The sequence below is a fragment of the Schistocerca nitens genome, chromosome 1 (genome assembly GCF_023898315.1).
Source record: "Schistocerca nitens isolate TAMUIC-IGC-003100 chromosome 1, iqSchNite1.1, whole genome shotgun sequence".
NCBI classification, from domain to species: Eukaryota; Metazoa; Arthropoda; class Insecta; order Orthoptera; family Acrididae; genus Schistocerca; species Schistocerca nitens.
Window position 1 is genome coordinate 776,855,418 of NC_064614.1, and position 17,809 is coordinate 776,873,226.

The window sequence follows — 17,809 nt, forward strand, 5'->3', positions numbered from 1 at the left end:
GCAGGTGCTCCGTCTGTTGTCACCGACACCAAACGTTCGCAGTTTAAGCCAGCTGAACTGACAGCTTCTTCAATGGCTTTTAGGATGTCCGCACTGGTGGTTGTGCTTTTTAAAGGTTTCTTATCTAAAAAAATCCTCTGTTGTGTGTAGAGCAGTGTCCACACAGCGCACATAAATCTCTAATTGCATGGTGTCTGAAATATCTGTGGACTCATCAAGTGCGATGGAAAATGCAATAAACTCCTGCACAGCACTCCTTAATTGACAGTAAAAGTCTCCTGCCATGGCACTTATACGACGACTTACAGTCCGCCGAGAAATAGTGATAGCTCGAAACTGATTTGCATTCAGTGGGCAAAGTAAATCAGCAGCGTCATTGATGCACTCCTTTATAAACTCAACTTCAGCAAATGGTTTTCCTGTTCTTGCTACATTAAGCGCAATCTTATAACTTGTACGTACTGCTGGGCTATCATTGTTGTCGTTCTGAAAAATTGAAAACTGTGCTCCATAAAATGGAGAAAAGAAAGTCGCAGATCTCTTGTGACAACAGCGACTTATGTCAGATTCATCTAGTATTGTCAGACCGCTCTTCTTAAGCTCAGTCAATTTCCCCAACTGCTCAGAATCTGACACTAAATTGTACTCGTCCTAGTGAAATTTATTATGATGGTGTTCAATACTCAACTTCCGCTGACCAGCGAGAATACTGCCATGTATTAAACATTTCGAATTTTCACGGTTTTGCACAAAGAAAACATGATTCTCCCATTCCCTTTTTAAAAGGTAGCAAATCTCCATTTCCTTGATACACTCTGCATTTTCGGATCTTGAAATACAACGTTCACTATGTAGTAGTCGCTTTGGATCAACGTCCGCAGCTTAGCCTGGTACTACACTGCCGCAACCTGCTGGCTGTCGCCACTGCCCTGGTCGATGATTGCACACCAACAGCACATGTGCAGTGCTGTGCGCTCATGAGCAGCATGCAACGTTTGGCCGCCCCTGGCGCACAGAAGGCTTTGGGTCAACGTTCTGGTGTAAATACCATACCTCTCTGCACTGTCTCATGAACTGATGGTGTGACATTATTGACGGTGATCCTCCTATTGGATGGGGATGTTAAGCTTGGCAGTCCCCTTTATGTTATTTACAAGGAGTAGGCCATGTGCCGCAACAAGGTTTTACTCTCTTATCATCATCGTCATCAAACACACACACACACACACACACACACACACACACACACACACACACACACACACACACACACACACACACACACACAGTATTACAAGTTTTGTAATGGAAATAACCAATATAAATAAAATCCGAGATTTGTTTCTCCTTCATGTGACGATCATATTCTTGGCCTATGTAAAAACATCTCTAAAGACCATACAGTATTTTCTGTAATGAGCTACCCGATTTGGGTTTCCCGAACTATTGCAGGCTAATGTCAAAATGATTTCTAGGAGGACCATGGTGGACTTGGTCCACTTCCCCCTCTCACTGCATCTATGGAACACAGTGTATGAATGGATGCACAATGTAGGAAATATAGTATTTTCTTTTCTCACTTGCCAAATGGGAAAAGGTTTTGACCTATCATGTTAAGTTTTGATTCAAGAAGTACTTGTTCTGTAACTGTATTGTGCCTATCACAGAGCATCTTCGTAAGACTTTTCTTCCTCTTTGATCTTGTCAATGTCCCACCTACAACTTACTTCTCGTTTAAGGCTTGAGTCACATACCCATTTTAAATGAACATCACTGGACAGCGCCTTATTTCTAACTTTCAGTTTTTCTCTTGTATATTTCATATTAAATGTGAAACTTAATTGCGTCCAAACTAATTTTCTCCTCACATACTGATTTATGGTAGAAGTATGTGCTTATTTTTATTTTAGGGAGATTTTTTGGCATAAGATCTGAGTTTCAGTAAATTGTTGTTTGGTTCTGTGCCATTCTTTTAGTATCCTATCATTCATTATTTGCATTAATTTTTTGTTCAGTTTTTCCTGCCTGTGTTGAATCAATACAGCCTGTATCATTGTTCTGCTTGTTTGAAAGAAAGATTGAGATCCTGGGTTTGCTGTATGACTGTGCCAATCATAGTTCTTTTTAGTATACCCACGGATCATAGTCAAGGGATTTTTTTGTGATGTGAAATATGCCAGCCTTCCACTGAACATCTATGTGAGTAACTCTTACAGATACATTGTATACTGAAATTCATTAATACATTAAATTAATTCAGTAACGCATCTCATTCTTTAGAGACAATCATAAAGCAGGATTCTCAATGCAAGAAACAATGCCATGGCCATTTGATATGTACCTTTGATAAAATACTAATTGTCTAAATTTTTTTCAGTCTACATGGACAACTACCTTTACTGAAAAGGTACAACATTAATGTTAAATATAGATTCCATATTATGCTTTAAAGATAAAAATGTTGCAGATTAATGTGTAATTTTCTGAGAGGCCAACCAGTCAACTATGACCAAATGTAATTCAACATTTAAAAGACACAGCAAGCAATGTTTGATTTCAGTTCCTGCTTTGTAGCCTATGCCATCTCTAACTTCTCTCCCTACTAAAACACAATTCCATTAAGCTGCACATCCCTCCAGCGCATCATTTAGTACTGAACCTCTACTGGACTCAAGTCTTCACTAGCCCATATTCTCTACCTATTCTGTTGCTCTGTGAATTTCTTTCTCCTCTCTAGCCTGTCTTGCGACTTTTCATTGAGTGTTGAGAGTATATGGACTGCAACCGTACTGTTTTCTCAGTTGTCTTACACAGTACCTCTGCTGCCCCCTGCCCATCTCATTTGCTTCCCTTTGCCTCTAAATCATGTGTAAAATTCAACTACCCTTAAGTATGTCTAGTAAGTTTTCTCTGGGCCCATCACATTCAGCACATGACAAGTGTTTAACAATCTGTTGCTCAAAATGTTTTGTCTCAAAATGCAGTAAAAGTAGAATTCGGTTAGAGAACACTACAACACAAGTCTTAAAGTCATATTCAACTACTTGTTTGATAACAATAAAATAAAAAGACAATTATGATACTAGTAAAAACTAATTCATTCATACTGGCAGCAATACATAAAATGTGCACGTGCACTTTATCACTATGCAGAGATACTGTACATTTAATTCAGTCACCAGTTAACTAAATAAAATCCTGTACATTTAGAACTAACAGGTCAGTTATACAATAATACAGAGCCCTACTTGCGGAGTATCAGTGGAGAGTTAAATATAAAAATTAATAAAATAATTATTCCTGTTTTCAAAAAGGCAGTTTAAAGTTGTCATGCATATTGACACATTAAAATAGTTGTGTGCCAGCATGAAAGCATTTGTAGCCCTTCTTATGATTGTACATATTGCACTTTGTCATGTTTTGTTCAATGTATAAATTATGGGCTTAATTGCAGGAAGCATTTCCCCTATGTCAGTTAAAATGAATAAAACCTGAAACAAACAAAGATACATCACTGAAATTATTACCAGAATTTAATATTGTGTAATGTGAAGTTTTGCAGTAACACAAACACAAGTACTAACATCTTAATAACAAAAACAGCAAATACACCCTGCAACCAGTAACTAGCATTAATATTCATTTTCTGGTAACCCAACATACATTAAAGATAACAGGGGCAATGAACAAATAGAAACACACTTCCAGTTGCATTACTGGTCCAACAACATTTGTAAATATTAGTTCTGTCTTATGAATGCTTCCCATCTGGAAACTAACCAGTCAGGCTGAGAGAGAGAGAGAGAGAGAGAGAGAGAGAGAGAGAATGTACAGTAACAAATATGATCCATTCTCTCATTAAATATATTTGCTGGCCATTATTGTAGCTTTGGATGTTTGTGCACGAAAATAGCTTTGAAATCTCTACAGTGCTGTCACATATATATTCCCCACAAATATATTATATTTGAAAGATAAGTGTGGAATGTGCCATCATTTAAAAAAAATTCTACAGTTCGAAAATACAAATGCTATTCATTTGAAATATTTTACCGTTAATGCTTCTTTAAATCAGTGTAATAAATTCAGTACCTAAAAATATTTTTTAACAGGTAGCGAAATAGTTACAAGCTAGCACGAATTACATAGTATTCAAAACTCAACAGCAAATCCCGAAGGTTGCAATGTATTCCATAATAATAAGAAAAGAGCTTTTCTTTACTGCAATACTTTTACCAAAGACTGATTATTAAATTTTCTACTTATTACTGTCTCAATGGTGGCATTCACAGTACGTCTGTGGACAATAGTGTACATACCTAAAAGGTTTCTCATTCTTCCAGGTCACTACTCTCAGATGTAGAAGAAGGTGTTTTTGGTTTTCTTCGTCTAGGAGTTTTCCCTTTTTGCAGTTGCTTTTTAACTGTTGATGGTGCCTGCCTGGTACCTTCAATAAAGCAACCAACCATGTTATTTATTACTTACAGGAAATCATCACTTGAGAGTGAAACAATGCTTCACTAGATACTTCTGTTCCGATAATTGCAGGTAAATCATTCCTTCTGAAGTTATCATTTGTATATCATGCCCCACATGACTATTCTCCCCACAAAAAAGACATTTGCACATGCGTGCACGCGCACACGCACATGCGTGCACACATCCCACAAAAAAGACACTTGCGCACACACACACACACACACACACACAAACACACACACACACACACGGAAAGTTTTTCAGTGTTGTTTGTGTGTGTGTGGTGCTTGGAAAATTCTCACATAATGTCCAACTGAAATTTGTCTCCTACTCAGTGTGTTTTGTGAAGAAACTTCTTTATTTCTACACAAAATATAAGACAATTTTTGGAGATTCTTTCACTGTCACTTAAATAGAAATCACAGTTCCAACATTTAGCTACTGCACTGTTTTAAGTTCACTGAACACTGAAGAAGCTGTAAGTAAGTATATTGATCACCATAGTTACTGCCCCGACATGAGCATGGGGGTGGGGAAGGAGCTCCTGTTTGTTAAAAATCAACATGCTGTGGGAAGTGTCATCTCATACGTCCAGTATGCCTCTGTACTTGAATTGGTACAATACTAATAATCTGTAAGGTATCTCAAGTATTGCTGCATGAGGTGTTTAGCACCTGGTCTATGGGCTGTGTTCTGATGCTAATAATGTCTGCTAATGACTGTAGCTCAGCCTTGCAAAATAGAACAATTTGCATGTTGATAATATATATCTTTCATAGTAACTGGAAGCCAACATTAAAGACTGGTTTGAATATTTCCCAGAACATGATACCTCAGGCAATAACTTCTGCATCAAATATTACTAGTGATTCTTTTACCCATTATAATATACACAGTGCACTTGGAAATAATCAACATGCTAAATTAGGTATGGGCTATACTCATGTACAGGCAACGGCCTTGCCGCAGTGGATACACCGGTTCCCGTCAGATCACCGAAGTTAAGCGCTGTCGGGCGTGGCTGGCACTTGGATGGGTGACCATTCGGACCGCCATGAGCTGTTGCCATTTTTCGCGGTGCACTCAGCCTCGTGATGCCAACTGAGGAGCTACTCGACCGAATAGTAGCGGCTCCGGTCAAAGAAAACTATCATAACGACCATGAGAGCGGTGTGCTGACCACACGCCCCTCCTATCTGCACCCTCATCTGAGGATGACACGGTGGTCGGATGGGCCCGATGGGCCATTTGTGGCCTGAAGACGGAGTGTCATACTCATGTACAAGAAAGGGAAGAATGCGATGAAGAGAAATAAAGATAAACTTAACGGTTATGTCAGTGATAACTATTGAAATACAATCTCGCAATATCTTCTCCTTTGCCCCAAGGAAATGTTATACTGCTGTGTTGAAAGCCTAAGGTAAGTTTATGGTCTGTCAACCTATCAGTGCCTAATATTTAAAGTACGTTCAGTCCTGCTACCATGTACATGGCATAGTGAAATATATATTCATTTAGCTTAAGTGTTACTAGTAATTCTGATTGGATTAGTTTACCTACTGATTTTGTAATAACAATTATTTATATTCCAGACCACATTAAAACCAGGTTCTTGGTAAGTCATCTTACAGGACCACTGCACAATAGGGTATATTAAAATTTGACAAATTTAATAATTACAAGAACTCTGAATTAGAATTTAAAGGTAAATACTGGCGTGAAGAAGTGCAGAAGAAATTGTGAATGGAATTATTAGGATTTCAAACACATAACAATACTAATTAGAAAGGATACAGAGGATTTGTAGAAAATCAATTAAGTAAAGCAAAATACTCTGGTGACCCAATTCGTGAGAGGTACTTGTCGACTACCATGGAAGGTACATGATAAGTTGATAGAGACAGAGTAGGGTAAAGTAAATAATCTTTTAGACTACCTAGAACAAAGTGATACTCTGGAAAAAAATCCAATAGACAGCATTGCAATAACAGCGTAAAAAATAATGCCACGAATAGTAATAACAACATGCAGTCTGGGGGAAATCCTATAGGTGACACTAATGACCAACAGGGAAACAGGTTGAGACAAACAGAGAGAAATAATCATAACTCTGATAATGGAAACCAATTCAGTAGAGCTGTTAATCACCAGAATATTAGTGAAAGGAAAGTGGAAAAATTATATGTCTCCAGGGTGAGGCTCACTCTCCAGAAGTGAATGATAACGATCCGCAAATTTGAATTCCTATTTATTTTGATACAATAACAGCACTACTATAGGAAATGAATTACTAGAGCAAAAAAGGAAGACTCTACCAAGAAATACATCCAGCCTAAATGACAAGGATTGACAGGCAACATAGCAATGTATTATTTTATAATCAGGAAGTGACTTGTGTGTTGTTGTCCAGAACTTTTTAGAGCAGTCCGATATGATGCGTGCATTTCCAGTGTTGCGGTGACTGGAATATAAATAATGGTTATTACAAAATCAGTAGGTAAACTAATCCAGGACTGAACGTACTTTAAATATTAGGCACTGATAGGCTGACAGACCATAAACTTACCTTAGGCTTTCAACACAGCAGTATAACATTTCCTTAGGGCAAAGGAGAAGATATTGCGAGATTGTATTTCAATAGTTATCACATTTACTTCTAATATCATTACAGCGTGGAGGCAAAGTTTTTTGTTTAGCTCGAACCACCGGCTATTTGTATAGCCATTCGAATATCTGTCTTCCTGTAGCTATGTTACAGCATACTGAGCCAAGTTTGAGTGATGAAACGGTGCTCATGCCCAGGTAAATTGTGCAAATTGATTTATTACTTTTGTAGGGCTGAAATTAATACTTAGCTAATAGCAGCATTTTTATGTGCACTGTTCCGATTTTACGTATAAAAACATGCAAAAAGCACTTGTTTTGGGGAAGTTTTTGAAGTGCATCACTTCTATTTTGAACTTTTACGAATCGATTCAAACTTTGCACGAAGGTAGATAAATGGATAAAGTAAAAATGAAGTTATTTTTACCAAACAATCCTTACCTGTTGCCAAGATATGATGATTTAAAGTCAAGCTAAACATAATACATGTTTTTCTGGCAGGTTTTTGAGGCATAGCACTTCTATGTTTCAAACTTTTGCAAACTGGTTCAAATTTTGTAAAAAGGTAAACAAATGCATGTAATTAAAGGTCATCCGTAGTTTTGTGAAAGCTTTATACATTGCCAAAGCATTGGCACGGTTCCAAAGACGACAAAAAAATCCTGTACCAGGTTAGTCGTCACCCAAGTAAGCAAAAGTCTACCTCCGTTGCCAAGCTGTGGTGGTCTAATATTAAAATTATGGAGGAGTAAAATGTGGGAAGAAAATGAAAAATTTTTTCATCATAGCACAAAAAAATTCAAATATGTCACGCACAGAGTTAGGCATGTAAAAGAAGGGAACTAACTTTCGGTACTCCTGCATCTTACAATTGATAGGCTTCATTCTTGTAACACTTATTGCTCTAACTCAGGTAACTGAAGGTCTTAATAATGTGGAATGGACTTACATTGAAGAAGTATAGAGGCCATTAAGACTAATACAAGTAAATCTTTGGGATTAATGCCACAGGGAAAGAAAGATTTGTTAGCTTTTCTAAGTAAGTATATGAGTATTTCTTTGCTGAGACCAGCAGTTATTAAAGATTTTGTTTGTATGTTAAAGATACTACCTGATACATCACCTTCTATAAAACTATATCCAATATCAGTGGCAGCAAAAACATCTATAAGTCATGAGATTAACAGAATGTTAACAAGGAATGTTATTGAACATCTGACAGTTGTTGCAGTAGCCATTTAGTTGTAATTAAGAAATTAGACTGATCAGTAAGACTGGTACTTGAGCAAAAACAGTGAACAGAGTAAATGAACCTGAATGTGAGAGAACCCCGTCATTGAGGAATTGCTAACTAGATTAGCGGGAATGAAATATATAAGCAGTGAGGTAAAATTTCTGGGGCATGCTATAAACACACCAGGGATTAAACCAGACCCAAGCAGATTAGATGCAATTAGCCACTGCCTACGACCGTCAAACAAGAGACAAATCATATTTAGGTTTTGTTGGGTTTTATAGAAAATTTATAGAAGACTGTGTACGAAATGAGTCACGTTTGATGGCATTTATTCAAACATAACTCGCCTTGAAATGAACACAAGACTGTAAATCAGAATTAAATTAATAATGGAGAGAGTAGTGTCAGTATCACTTTTAGTCTGTCCAGATTTCAGTTTACCGTTCTACTTAGTGACAGGTGTATCAGATTATGGCCACATTTACCAAATGAAATACAGAGATTGCCGAACAGCTTTTTCAAGTAGAAGTTTGACCAATCAAACAATGACGCCCAGTTTACTGCTACGCAATTCCATGAATTTATTGTTTGAGGAAGTGCGAACCACATATTGATTTCAAAATACCATCCATAAGCCAACCGAGTCGCGAGAGAATTATGCGAGAATGGAGTATATTAGGGAGAACCTATTATGCCAATAAACCTTCTAAGCAGGTAGATTTGGTAACAGACCTTGAGCAGGTGATGAATGAATTGCCACATTCTGTAATGCAGATTTCACCAATAACACTAATAGAGAAGCATGCTGAAGGGGAAGCTGTAACTAAAGATTGAATTGCCAGCAGAGGGTGAGGATGATATGTGCATGCTGGGAGTAAATATTAGAGAACATTAATTAAGGAAAGAGAGAGGTGAAGAAAGAGATGGGAAAAGGGAGTTCCAGTATTGCATCAGGTTGGCAATGCTGTCTTAGTTATGAATCACAAGAGAAGTGTGAAGGTGATAAACTAATAAGAGTTCTATCGACTACCTTTTGCAGTTACTAGACTGCTTAATCTGAAAACGGCAGTATTAGCTGACCTAGAAGCAGGCAGGAAGAAAGGCAAGTGAAGTATACAAGACTTATGGATTTTTGTCAGAAGTCATCCTAACCATAAATTAACAGCACTGAGTCAAGGGAACAAGAGGGATATGGTTAGTAGTTGCTCTAATTTATAAAATTGGAAATTTGTGGTAAGGTCTTATGGGAGCAAACTACTGAGGTCATCGGTCCCTAAGCCTACACACTACTTAATCTAACTTATGCTATGGACAACACAAACACCCATGCCCGAGGGAGGACTCGAATCTCAGACGGGGGAGCCGCAAGGACCGTGACAAAGCACCACAGAGTGCACGGCTCTAATTTATACTGTAAATATATAAGTATGTATGAGAAACAAAACTTTGGTTGGTGAAATAGGATATCAGAAGCTTTTACAGTGGGCAATAACAAGTAATATGTTAGGATATTGGATTTTGAATCCAGAGACCAATGAGCCCGAATGGCACTTGGGTAATAATGGCACATTAGTGATGCTGTGGTAGAGCTGTATCATAGCATGCTACTATCATTATTTAAGTAAGAAACTAAGTGAGAATGTTCTGGGTATTAGCCCTAGAAATATGTGAATCTGAAAAGGATTAGGGGAACATAAACGCGGTGTGGCCTCTAGAGTGAGTTCAGTGATGAGTACAATTGTTAATGAAGTAAGGAGGACAAAGTCTGTCCATGTTTGTAATTATGTGACCAAGTTCCTAATTGTAGTCCTGAATTTTGGTGTGAAACAATATGGCAAATGATGAAATCTAAAGCATAACAAGTACACATGATTGTGATTATGTAGTAAGGTAATTTCTGATCTTTTCAAGAGGATAAAAAGTGTGGGATGGGTTTCTATAGTTTTCTAGGGGAAGGTAGCTGGAAGTAAAATAAATTAAGAACTGGACAACTATAGTTGCCTAGAAAGTGGGAGCTAATGTTGTCACAGACATACTAAGTGGCTTAAATGGGGTTACTTTACTTAAAACAATTACAGGACTACTGATAATGCATGGAGCATTCGGTAATTTGTGAAGTGTTAAGATATAGATTACTGTTATTGGATAATGATGACTATTCAAATGTTGTGCATTCACAGTTTTTTAAACCGATGCAACTATACATTGTATCTGGGTGTACAGTGAACTGTAGTAAATGGGGTAACCAACAGTTTTGGAGTATAGGGTAGTAACAGTTGGGTTGCTTCCGCACTCAAGAGTGGTTGTAGCGTAGTTGTTGGTTGTAGTGGTGGGCAATATGTTGGTTAGAAGCTAAGCTTTGCCCTACAAAAGCACTTGATCATATAATTATAAGGCCTTAGTCGTCAGAGACAGTGGGCACAGTGTGTATGATTTGTGCTTGCATGAATGCGTGTGTGTTGCCTTTTGGCTGAAAGCTCAACATGAATGGCAGTCTTTTTGTTGTGTCTGTCTACAACTCAACATTATATCATGAGAAGAAATCTTTCCTTTTCATAATACAGTCACTATTCCACCTTGGATTTTCCATTGTTTATGGGTATTGTAACTCATACTAAATAGATGCAACCTAAGACAATGGGGAGATTAATAGTATTGTGTAGTAATTACAGCAATAAACAATTCAAATAAGACTTGCTGACAATGCAAGCTAGAGAACATAATTTATGAATGATTTGTATACTGTGCACATAGCACTTTCAAAATGTGTGTTGTATTATTTAGACTCAGTGTAGAATAAGAAACAAGAGATGGTTTTGTTGTTGTCAGTAGGTTAAGAAAAATAGAAGTATTATGAACACAGACATGATTACTCAATTACAGGGGCAGCGGATATGAGGGCACAGAATTATTTTATGATTTTGGAATGTGAAACTAGAAACTTGTACGCTTGAAATTTTAAATAACTGAGTAATAGTGCTCAATGATATTTAGGATTTATTAAAATGAATTAGTTATGTATTTAACACTATATTGCATTTGCTTGTGCATTCTTTAATGTTTGAGGTGCTAAAGGGACATCGTATAGTGACACAAGACTGCCCCCTGACGTACTTATGTCAAACAAGTATATGTCTCTGAGACTGCAGCATCATGCACCATGTCATGAAGATCCTCCTATTGGAAGTTCTGTGGTATTGGGCTTCCAAAGAAGGAACAGCTTCTCCGAGATGTGAGACAGATGAGAAGCAGGTGGTTGTTACACAGGCTTTGAATAGTAAGCACATAAAATAAGACAATTGTAAAAGGCTTTGTTACGTCTGGCTACCCAATAAACAAATTTGTTGCCTGCAAAAAATGGATTCCCCCATACTTATTAGTACAGGGGGAGACTGACTTCAGATTTCCAATTTCACTGTCAAAGTTGTTACAATCGATACAGCTAAAATTCTTCTTCTTCTTGTAGAAATATTTGAAATTACGAAATAACAGGCATACTTAAAATTCATATTACTAATTGCACAATCTAACACTAATTATTAAATTTATTTCTGGATTCACTTTATAAAATAATGTTATAGCCTGGTGATGATGCTTCTTTTGTCAAGAAAGTTTGTAAACTCTTTTGCTTTGTAAACTCTTTGGAATTTGTGAGTATCGAAGAATGTGGGTATAGCGGGCATGTCTCTGATGGAAATGCACATATATTTTTAATTTTGTTTACAACAATGTAATTGACGGTTTTATGAAAAAGGAGATTGTGAAGTCAGTGTGATATAGACAAATGGGATAAACTAAAGAAAATCACAGCAACAGATAGTAGTCCATCAATTATTTAGTCTTCTGGAACACAGTAAGTCAAAATTTCAGTCTCCAGAATGTACCCCTAGACGCAAGAATTGAAGCCAACAGCAAGAGAAAATGAAGATAAGTTTTTCTTTTGTATATCTTACTCCTCTTGAAGCTTTCAAAACTTGTGCAGAGAGAGAGAGAGAGAGAGAGAGAGAGAGAGAGAGAGAGAATTTTAATGGTGACATTTGGGAGGGTAAGAAGATTACAATGGGCACACAGAATGAGGCAGAGGGTGGCAAGCACATAACAGTGAGAATTTTTTTTAAAGATACTCCTAACAAAGGGAGCTTATAGAATGTTTACATACATCCCAGGTAAGACTGAGGCATGAATCTAGTGCTTGAGATGCCGGTGGTCACTGCTTGCTACCTGTCATTAGTCTATAGCAGTATCTTACTAAAAAAGATGCCACCAGCACAGGGTTGGGAGGAGAAAGAAAAACATACTGTATCATCATCATCATCAAAGATGGTTTCTGGTTTGCTTTACAACATTACTGTTTGCAACTATGGAAGGGTGGGTGTGGATTGACATCATGTGTAAGCAATCAATCATCCCTCACTCAATACATGAATGGAATTTGAAGAAACCCTAACCGGTACAATGGGAAGTACCGTCAGCTATGTGATTCAAAACAGTTTGCAGGTGCACAAACTACCTACAATGGAATGTTCAGCTATGATAAAATCTGCACAGTAGAGCCAATGGAGAGGAGAAGAAATCAAGATTCGATAACACCAATAGAGATGGTAATAACAAATCTTACCATTTGCGAGGTCCAGATAAAACTTTTTATGGGATGAGTGGTATATACGATCTGGCTCAGAAAATCAGGAACCTTCCATAATTTTGACTGAGTCACAATGAAAATGACTTAACTCTGGAGGTGAAAAACCAGATATATTACATGTGCAGCAAGGTTTCTTTTATTTGTATGAAGACTTAATCAGTTGCTCACACTTGCGGTTATCTCAGGGGAAGGAGGGTGGGGGGGAGGGGAGCATAGTAATCTGCAGAATAGCCTGCAACATATCTACCAGGACCTTTCGCCAGTAAATTGGAGTATGAGGCACATGTTCGTTACATAGAAACTGGCTGTTGATACACTGTACACTAACATTTCCTTTTTAAACCCTATATTTAAATTTATCATATTTTTGTCATTTGGTGAAAATAATGGGGTTGAACTGAACTAAAACATTTTCTAAAGTAATGAATCTCACCTTATAGAATGAAATGAGAATCATACAAAAGGAGGCATACCTCTTCGACGGTACGGTGTCTTTGTTGTTCTTGGTGGCCTGTCTGGTTCTTGCTCGTCACCATCTTGCTTTTTCTCACCCGTTCCATTTACAATATCCTGAATATATGACTCCAGTTCACTGCTTACAGCCTGAAATACAAAAGAACGAGTTCCAAATGAGATTTCACAAAAAAAAAAAAAAAAAAAAAAAAAAAAAAAAAAAAAAAAAAAAAAAAAAAAAAACAAACCCTAACCTAACCTGCAACATTAGTGGCTAATGCTTTTGCCCCACTACCCAGAGGATAGTGACTATCAAGAGTGCCCCCTAATGGAACCGTCCGAAATCTGCCAAATAAGCCAGCCTGAGTAGGCTTTGATGCAGTCTGTCTTGGAGTGTGATAGATGTTTGGCTAAGGTGTTAAACATCATTTCTGAGGAGCAACACGTGTGCAACCCTTCTTGTATATAAACCCAGGCAGGCCCCTGGCAGCTTATGTGTAACTTGCCTTTACAAAAGTGGCAATGACTCAGTATCCATAACATGGGTTAACTGAACCATGAAAATTTTCATAATTATGTGAGTATCCAGGTTTGTTTCAACAATGGAACACTTATAACAACTTTTAATGCAAACTATGCAGGGTTATCAGGAGCTGATAGCTGTACCAGAGGCAGTGCAAGTGTTAGTGAATGTGGCAGGTAGATCTTCTGCATCACCTGTGTTAAATAGCTTTTTCATCCTTTAATTAACAACATGATGAGTGGATGTGCTTACTACCTACGATTGCAGTTATACAGGGTGTTAAATAACAGTGTTGGCACTGTAAACTGTACTCACAGTTCTCGTAAGTGCAGCAGATACATTAGTTTTAATGGAACCAGATAAGTGGTAATGCTGGCCTGCGTAATGATGAAACTACACTGTGAAAGCATTTCACGCACTTATCAGAACACAACCTAGTTCCATTAGAATTGATGAATGCACTGCAATTACCCAGAACTGATTTTCAGTAAATACAGTGAGATATGTTTATTGCATGCCATATCCCTGGACAATAACAAGAGGAATGTGACCTCAGTTGTTTACTGTAGTCCGCAAGTTATTTATAATGGTAAAGAGCTTGCAGTAAAGAATGGCTCTGAGCACTATGGGACTCAACTGCTGAGGTCATTAGTCCCCTAGAACTTAGAACTAGTTAAACCTAACTAACCTAAGGACATCACAAACATCCATGCCCGAGGCAGGATTCGAACCTGCGACCGTAGCGGTCTTGCGGTTCCAGACTGCAGCGCCTTTAACCGCACGGCCACTTCGGCCGGCCGCTTGCAGTAAAGAGATGTGTTTCACAGTAGTGAAGGTGAACAAATGCTCATAGTTCTTACGGTATGCATTTTAGAGGCCCTGTTTGCTGGAATTTTTTTTCCTTTTTGCGGTCTATACTACCACCTCTCATTGTCAATTTTCAATTCATGTTCTTGTCAGGAAATCCAGAACTGTATCACCTAATACAAAAACTGGAAGCATTAACAAATCTAGCAGAACTTGAGTTCTGCAGAGGATTTTCTTTATTATTGATTGCTACTCATTTCAAAAGCAGATACAGTTAGGCTCCAGTGCCTGGAGGCTGTGGCCGTAGTATGATTTATTTTTTTGCAATTTTGGAAGGAGGACTTTGTCCAGAAACTTAATATTTTAGGAGTCTTCCTCATTTTTCCTGTCTGCTACACAATTCTTCCTCCTCAAACAAGTAGCAATCTATCCTTTCCGTATTACTGTTATTTGATACAGGATTTCCATTGTTATATTTGTAAACAATAATAAAAAAAAGAAATGATCATATGGCACTGCTGGCCGGGAGGCCCCATCCAGGGAAGTTTGGCCGCCAAGTGCGAGTCTTACTGCAGTAAATGCCACTTAGGGCGACTCGCGTGCCAGTGATGAGGATGAAATGATGAGGACAACACAAATCCAGTCTACAAGCGGAGAAAATCTTCAACCTGGCCAGGAACTGAACCCGGGCCTGCGGCATGGGAGGCATGCATGTTACCAGTCAGCTAAGCAGGTGGACTTGCAAACCATAAAATAATTCATTTGATATGCCACAACCATGGTCTACAATATATTATGGAGATAATATGGGACTTTTAAGCCTGTTCATGAAGTGTTACCTTCTGAGAACTTTGACGACATGCTGTAATTCATGTTTGTAAGCAATTATTTTCTATATCAGATAATTAAAAACATATGAAAGTTAAGAACCATTCAACAAAACATCATCAATATGGGCTTTGCAAGCCGAAGGCCCACCTGTGTAGCCTTGATGACTGCATGACACGAAGCTTTACATCTTGTCTGGTCCCATCAACACAGACACTGGGCTGTGTACGACTGGAAACATGTTGCCTGGTCGGATAAGTCTTGTTTCAAATTTTATCGAGCAGATGGACTTGTACGGGTATGGAGACAACCTCATGAATCCATTGACCCTGCATGTCTGCAGGGGACTGTACAAGCTGGTGGAGGCTCTGTAATGGTGTGGAGCATGTGCAGTTGGAGTGATATGGGACCCCTGATACGTGTAGATATGACTGACAGGTGACACGTACGTAAGCATCCTATCAAATCACCTGCATCCATTTATGTCCATTGTGCATTCCAATGGAGTTGGGCAATTCCAGGAGGACAATGTGACACCCCACATGTGCAGAAGTGCTACAGTGTGGCTCAGGAACACTCTTCTGATTTTAAACACTTCCACATGAACATTATTGAACATATCTGGGATGCCTCGCAATGTGCTGTTCGGAAGACACCTCAACCCTCTCGCACTCAAAGATTTATGGACGGCCCTGCAGGATTCATAGTGTCAATTCCCTCCAGTACTACCTCAGACATCAGTCTGAGTCCGTGTCACGTCATGTTGCGGCACTTTTGTGCACTCGCGGGGGCCCAGCACAATATTAGAAAGGGTACCATCTTCTTTGGCTCTTCAGTTTATACATGCTTTTCAATCATATTTAGAGGATTATTACAGCATGAAAACCTAGTCCTTGCTGATGAATCACTTATCACAGAGCCTAGTGATTTCGATAATCAGGAATGGTGTTTCACAAAAGAAGATGACAGCATGTTCTTGTAACTCCATGCAGCTATGCTCCAGCTTTTTTCCGTGACATAGTCAGATACTATTCAAGGAAAACAATCAATTCCTGATAAAATTATGTAACTGGATAGATGATAAACCTACTCACCAAGTGGCAGCAGAACACACAAATAAAAGACTGTTATGATTGGCAAGTTTTCGGAGCCAGTGGCTCCTCTTTCAGGCAGAAGGGTTGAAGGGGAAGGAAGAAGGGCGAAGGAAAAGGACTGGAGCGGTCTAGGAAAAGGGCTAAGTTTCGGGAAAGTCACCCAGAACCACGAGTTAGGGGGACTTACCATATGGGATGAGAAGGAAAGACAGATGAATCAGTCTTTCTTTCTTGTCCCGTAAGGTAAGTCTCCCCTGACCCAGAGACTGATGAATCCGTCTTTCCTTCTCATCCCGTTCGGTAAGTCTCCCATGACCCGCAGTTCTGGGTGACTTTCCCAAAATCTACCCCTTTTCCTAGATCTATCCAGTCCTTTTCCTTCACTGTTCTTCCTTCCCCTTAAACTCTTCTGCCTGAAGGAGGAGCCACTGGTTCCGAAAGCTTGCCAATCACAACGGTTTTTTATGTGTGTGTTCATCCGCCGCTTGGTGAGTAGGTTTTTTTATCTATCCAGTTAAATACTTTTATCAGATGCTATTCAGTAATACTTACATGCTACCACATTTGATAATCTTAGCTTCTTGTCATCACTGTAGTTTAATACACATTACTTTTACCTGTGACTACCACTTTTTCTTTTCTTTTATTAAGAAGCATGTATTGTATCGCAAATGGGCAAATCTGACAAATGATCATCTAATCCCTGCAATCTATGAAATTCTTCCTCCACAATTATGCTTTAAAAGCTTATATTTCGGCAATTCCTTTTATTTTCAAATTATTTACATTTCAAAACAGAGGTACAGTGCACACTTGCTAAATGCTAATAAGATTTGGTTACATTTTTGCTGATATTTTGTTACATGTATGCCAAAGCTATCTACTACTTCTTAGTATCTAATCTAAAGTATTGTTTTCTTTGTGTTAAGACATCTCTACTAACTTGACTGAATGTTCTAGATCTTTTCTCTGGAATTAACAGAAGACAGTGCAAAATTTGAAGCATAGGTGGGGGTTCATGGAATACTAAATTTGTTATTGTCAGTGAAGTCAGTTCTAGGAATCAGGTGAATATTCTTTCCAGTCAGACTCAGCAATGAAAATATCACAAAACAAATTGATCAAATAGGGAAGAGTGACAG

The 17,809-nt window shown here is 38.3% G+C and overlaps 1 protein-coding gene and 1 pseudogene across 1 annotated transcript in view; one reads left to right on the forward strand and one right to left on the reverse strand.

Annotated features, from left to right (window-relative positions):
* Positions 1 to 3,074: 3,074 nt before the first annotated feature.
* The window catches only part of LOC126261751 (condensin complex subunit 1), a 207,456-nt gene continuing 192,721 nt past the window's right edge, over positions 3,075 to 17,809 (reverse strand). Inside the window, exons 24-26 of the mRNA XM_049958566.1 lie at positions 13,436 to 13,565; positions 4,320 to 4,447; positions 3,075 to 3,491 (exon numbers count right to left, since the gene is read on the reverse strand). Coding sequence (XP_049814523.1) covers positions 4,332 to 4,447; positions 13,436 to 13,565 — 246 coding nt within the window. The 3' untranslated portion in view covers positions 3,075 to 3,491; positions 4,320 to 4,331. The remainder of the gene's footprint in view (positions 3,492 to 4,319; positions 4,448 to 13,435; positions 13,566 to 17,809) is intronic.
* LOC126209694 (5S ribosomal RNA) lies at positions 5,430 to 5,547 on the forward strand (annotated as a pseudogene).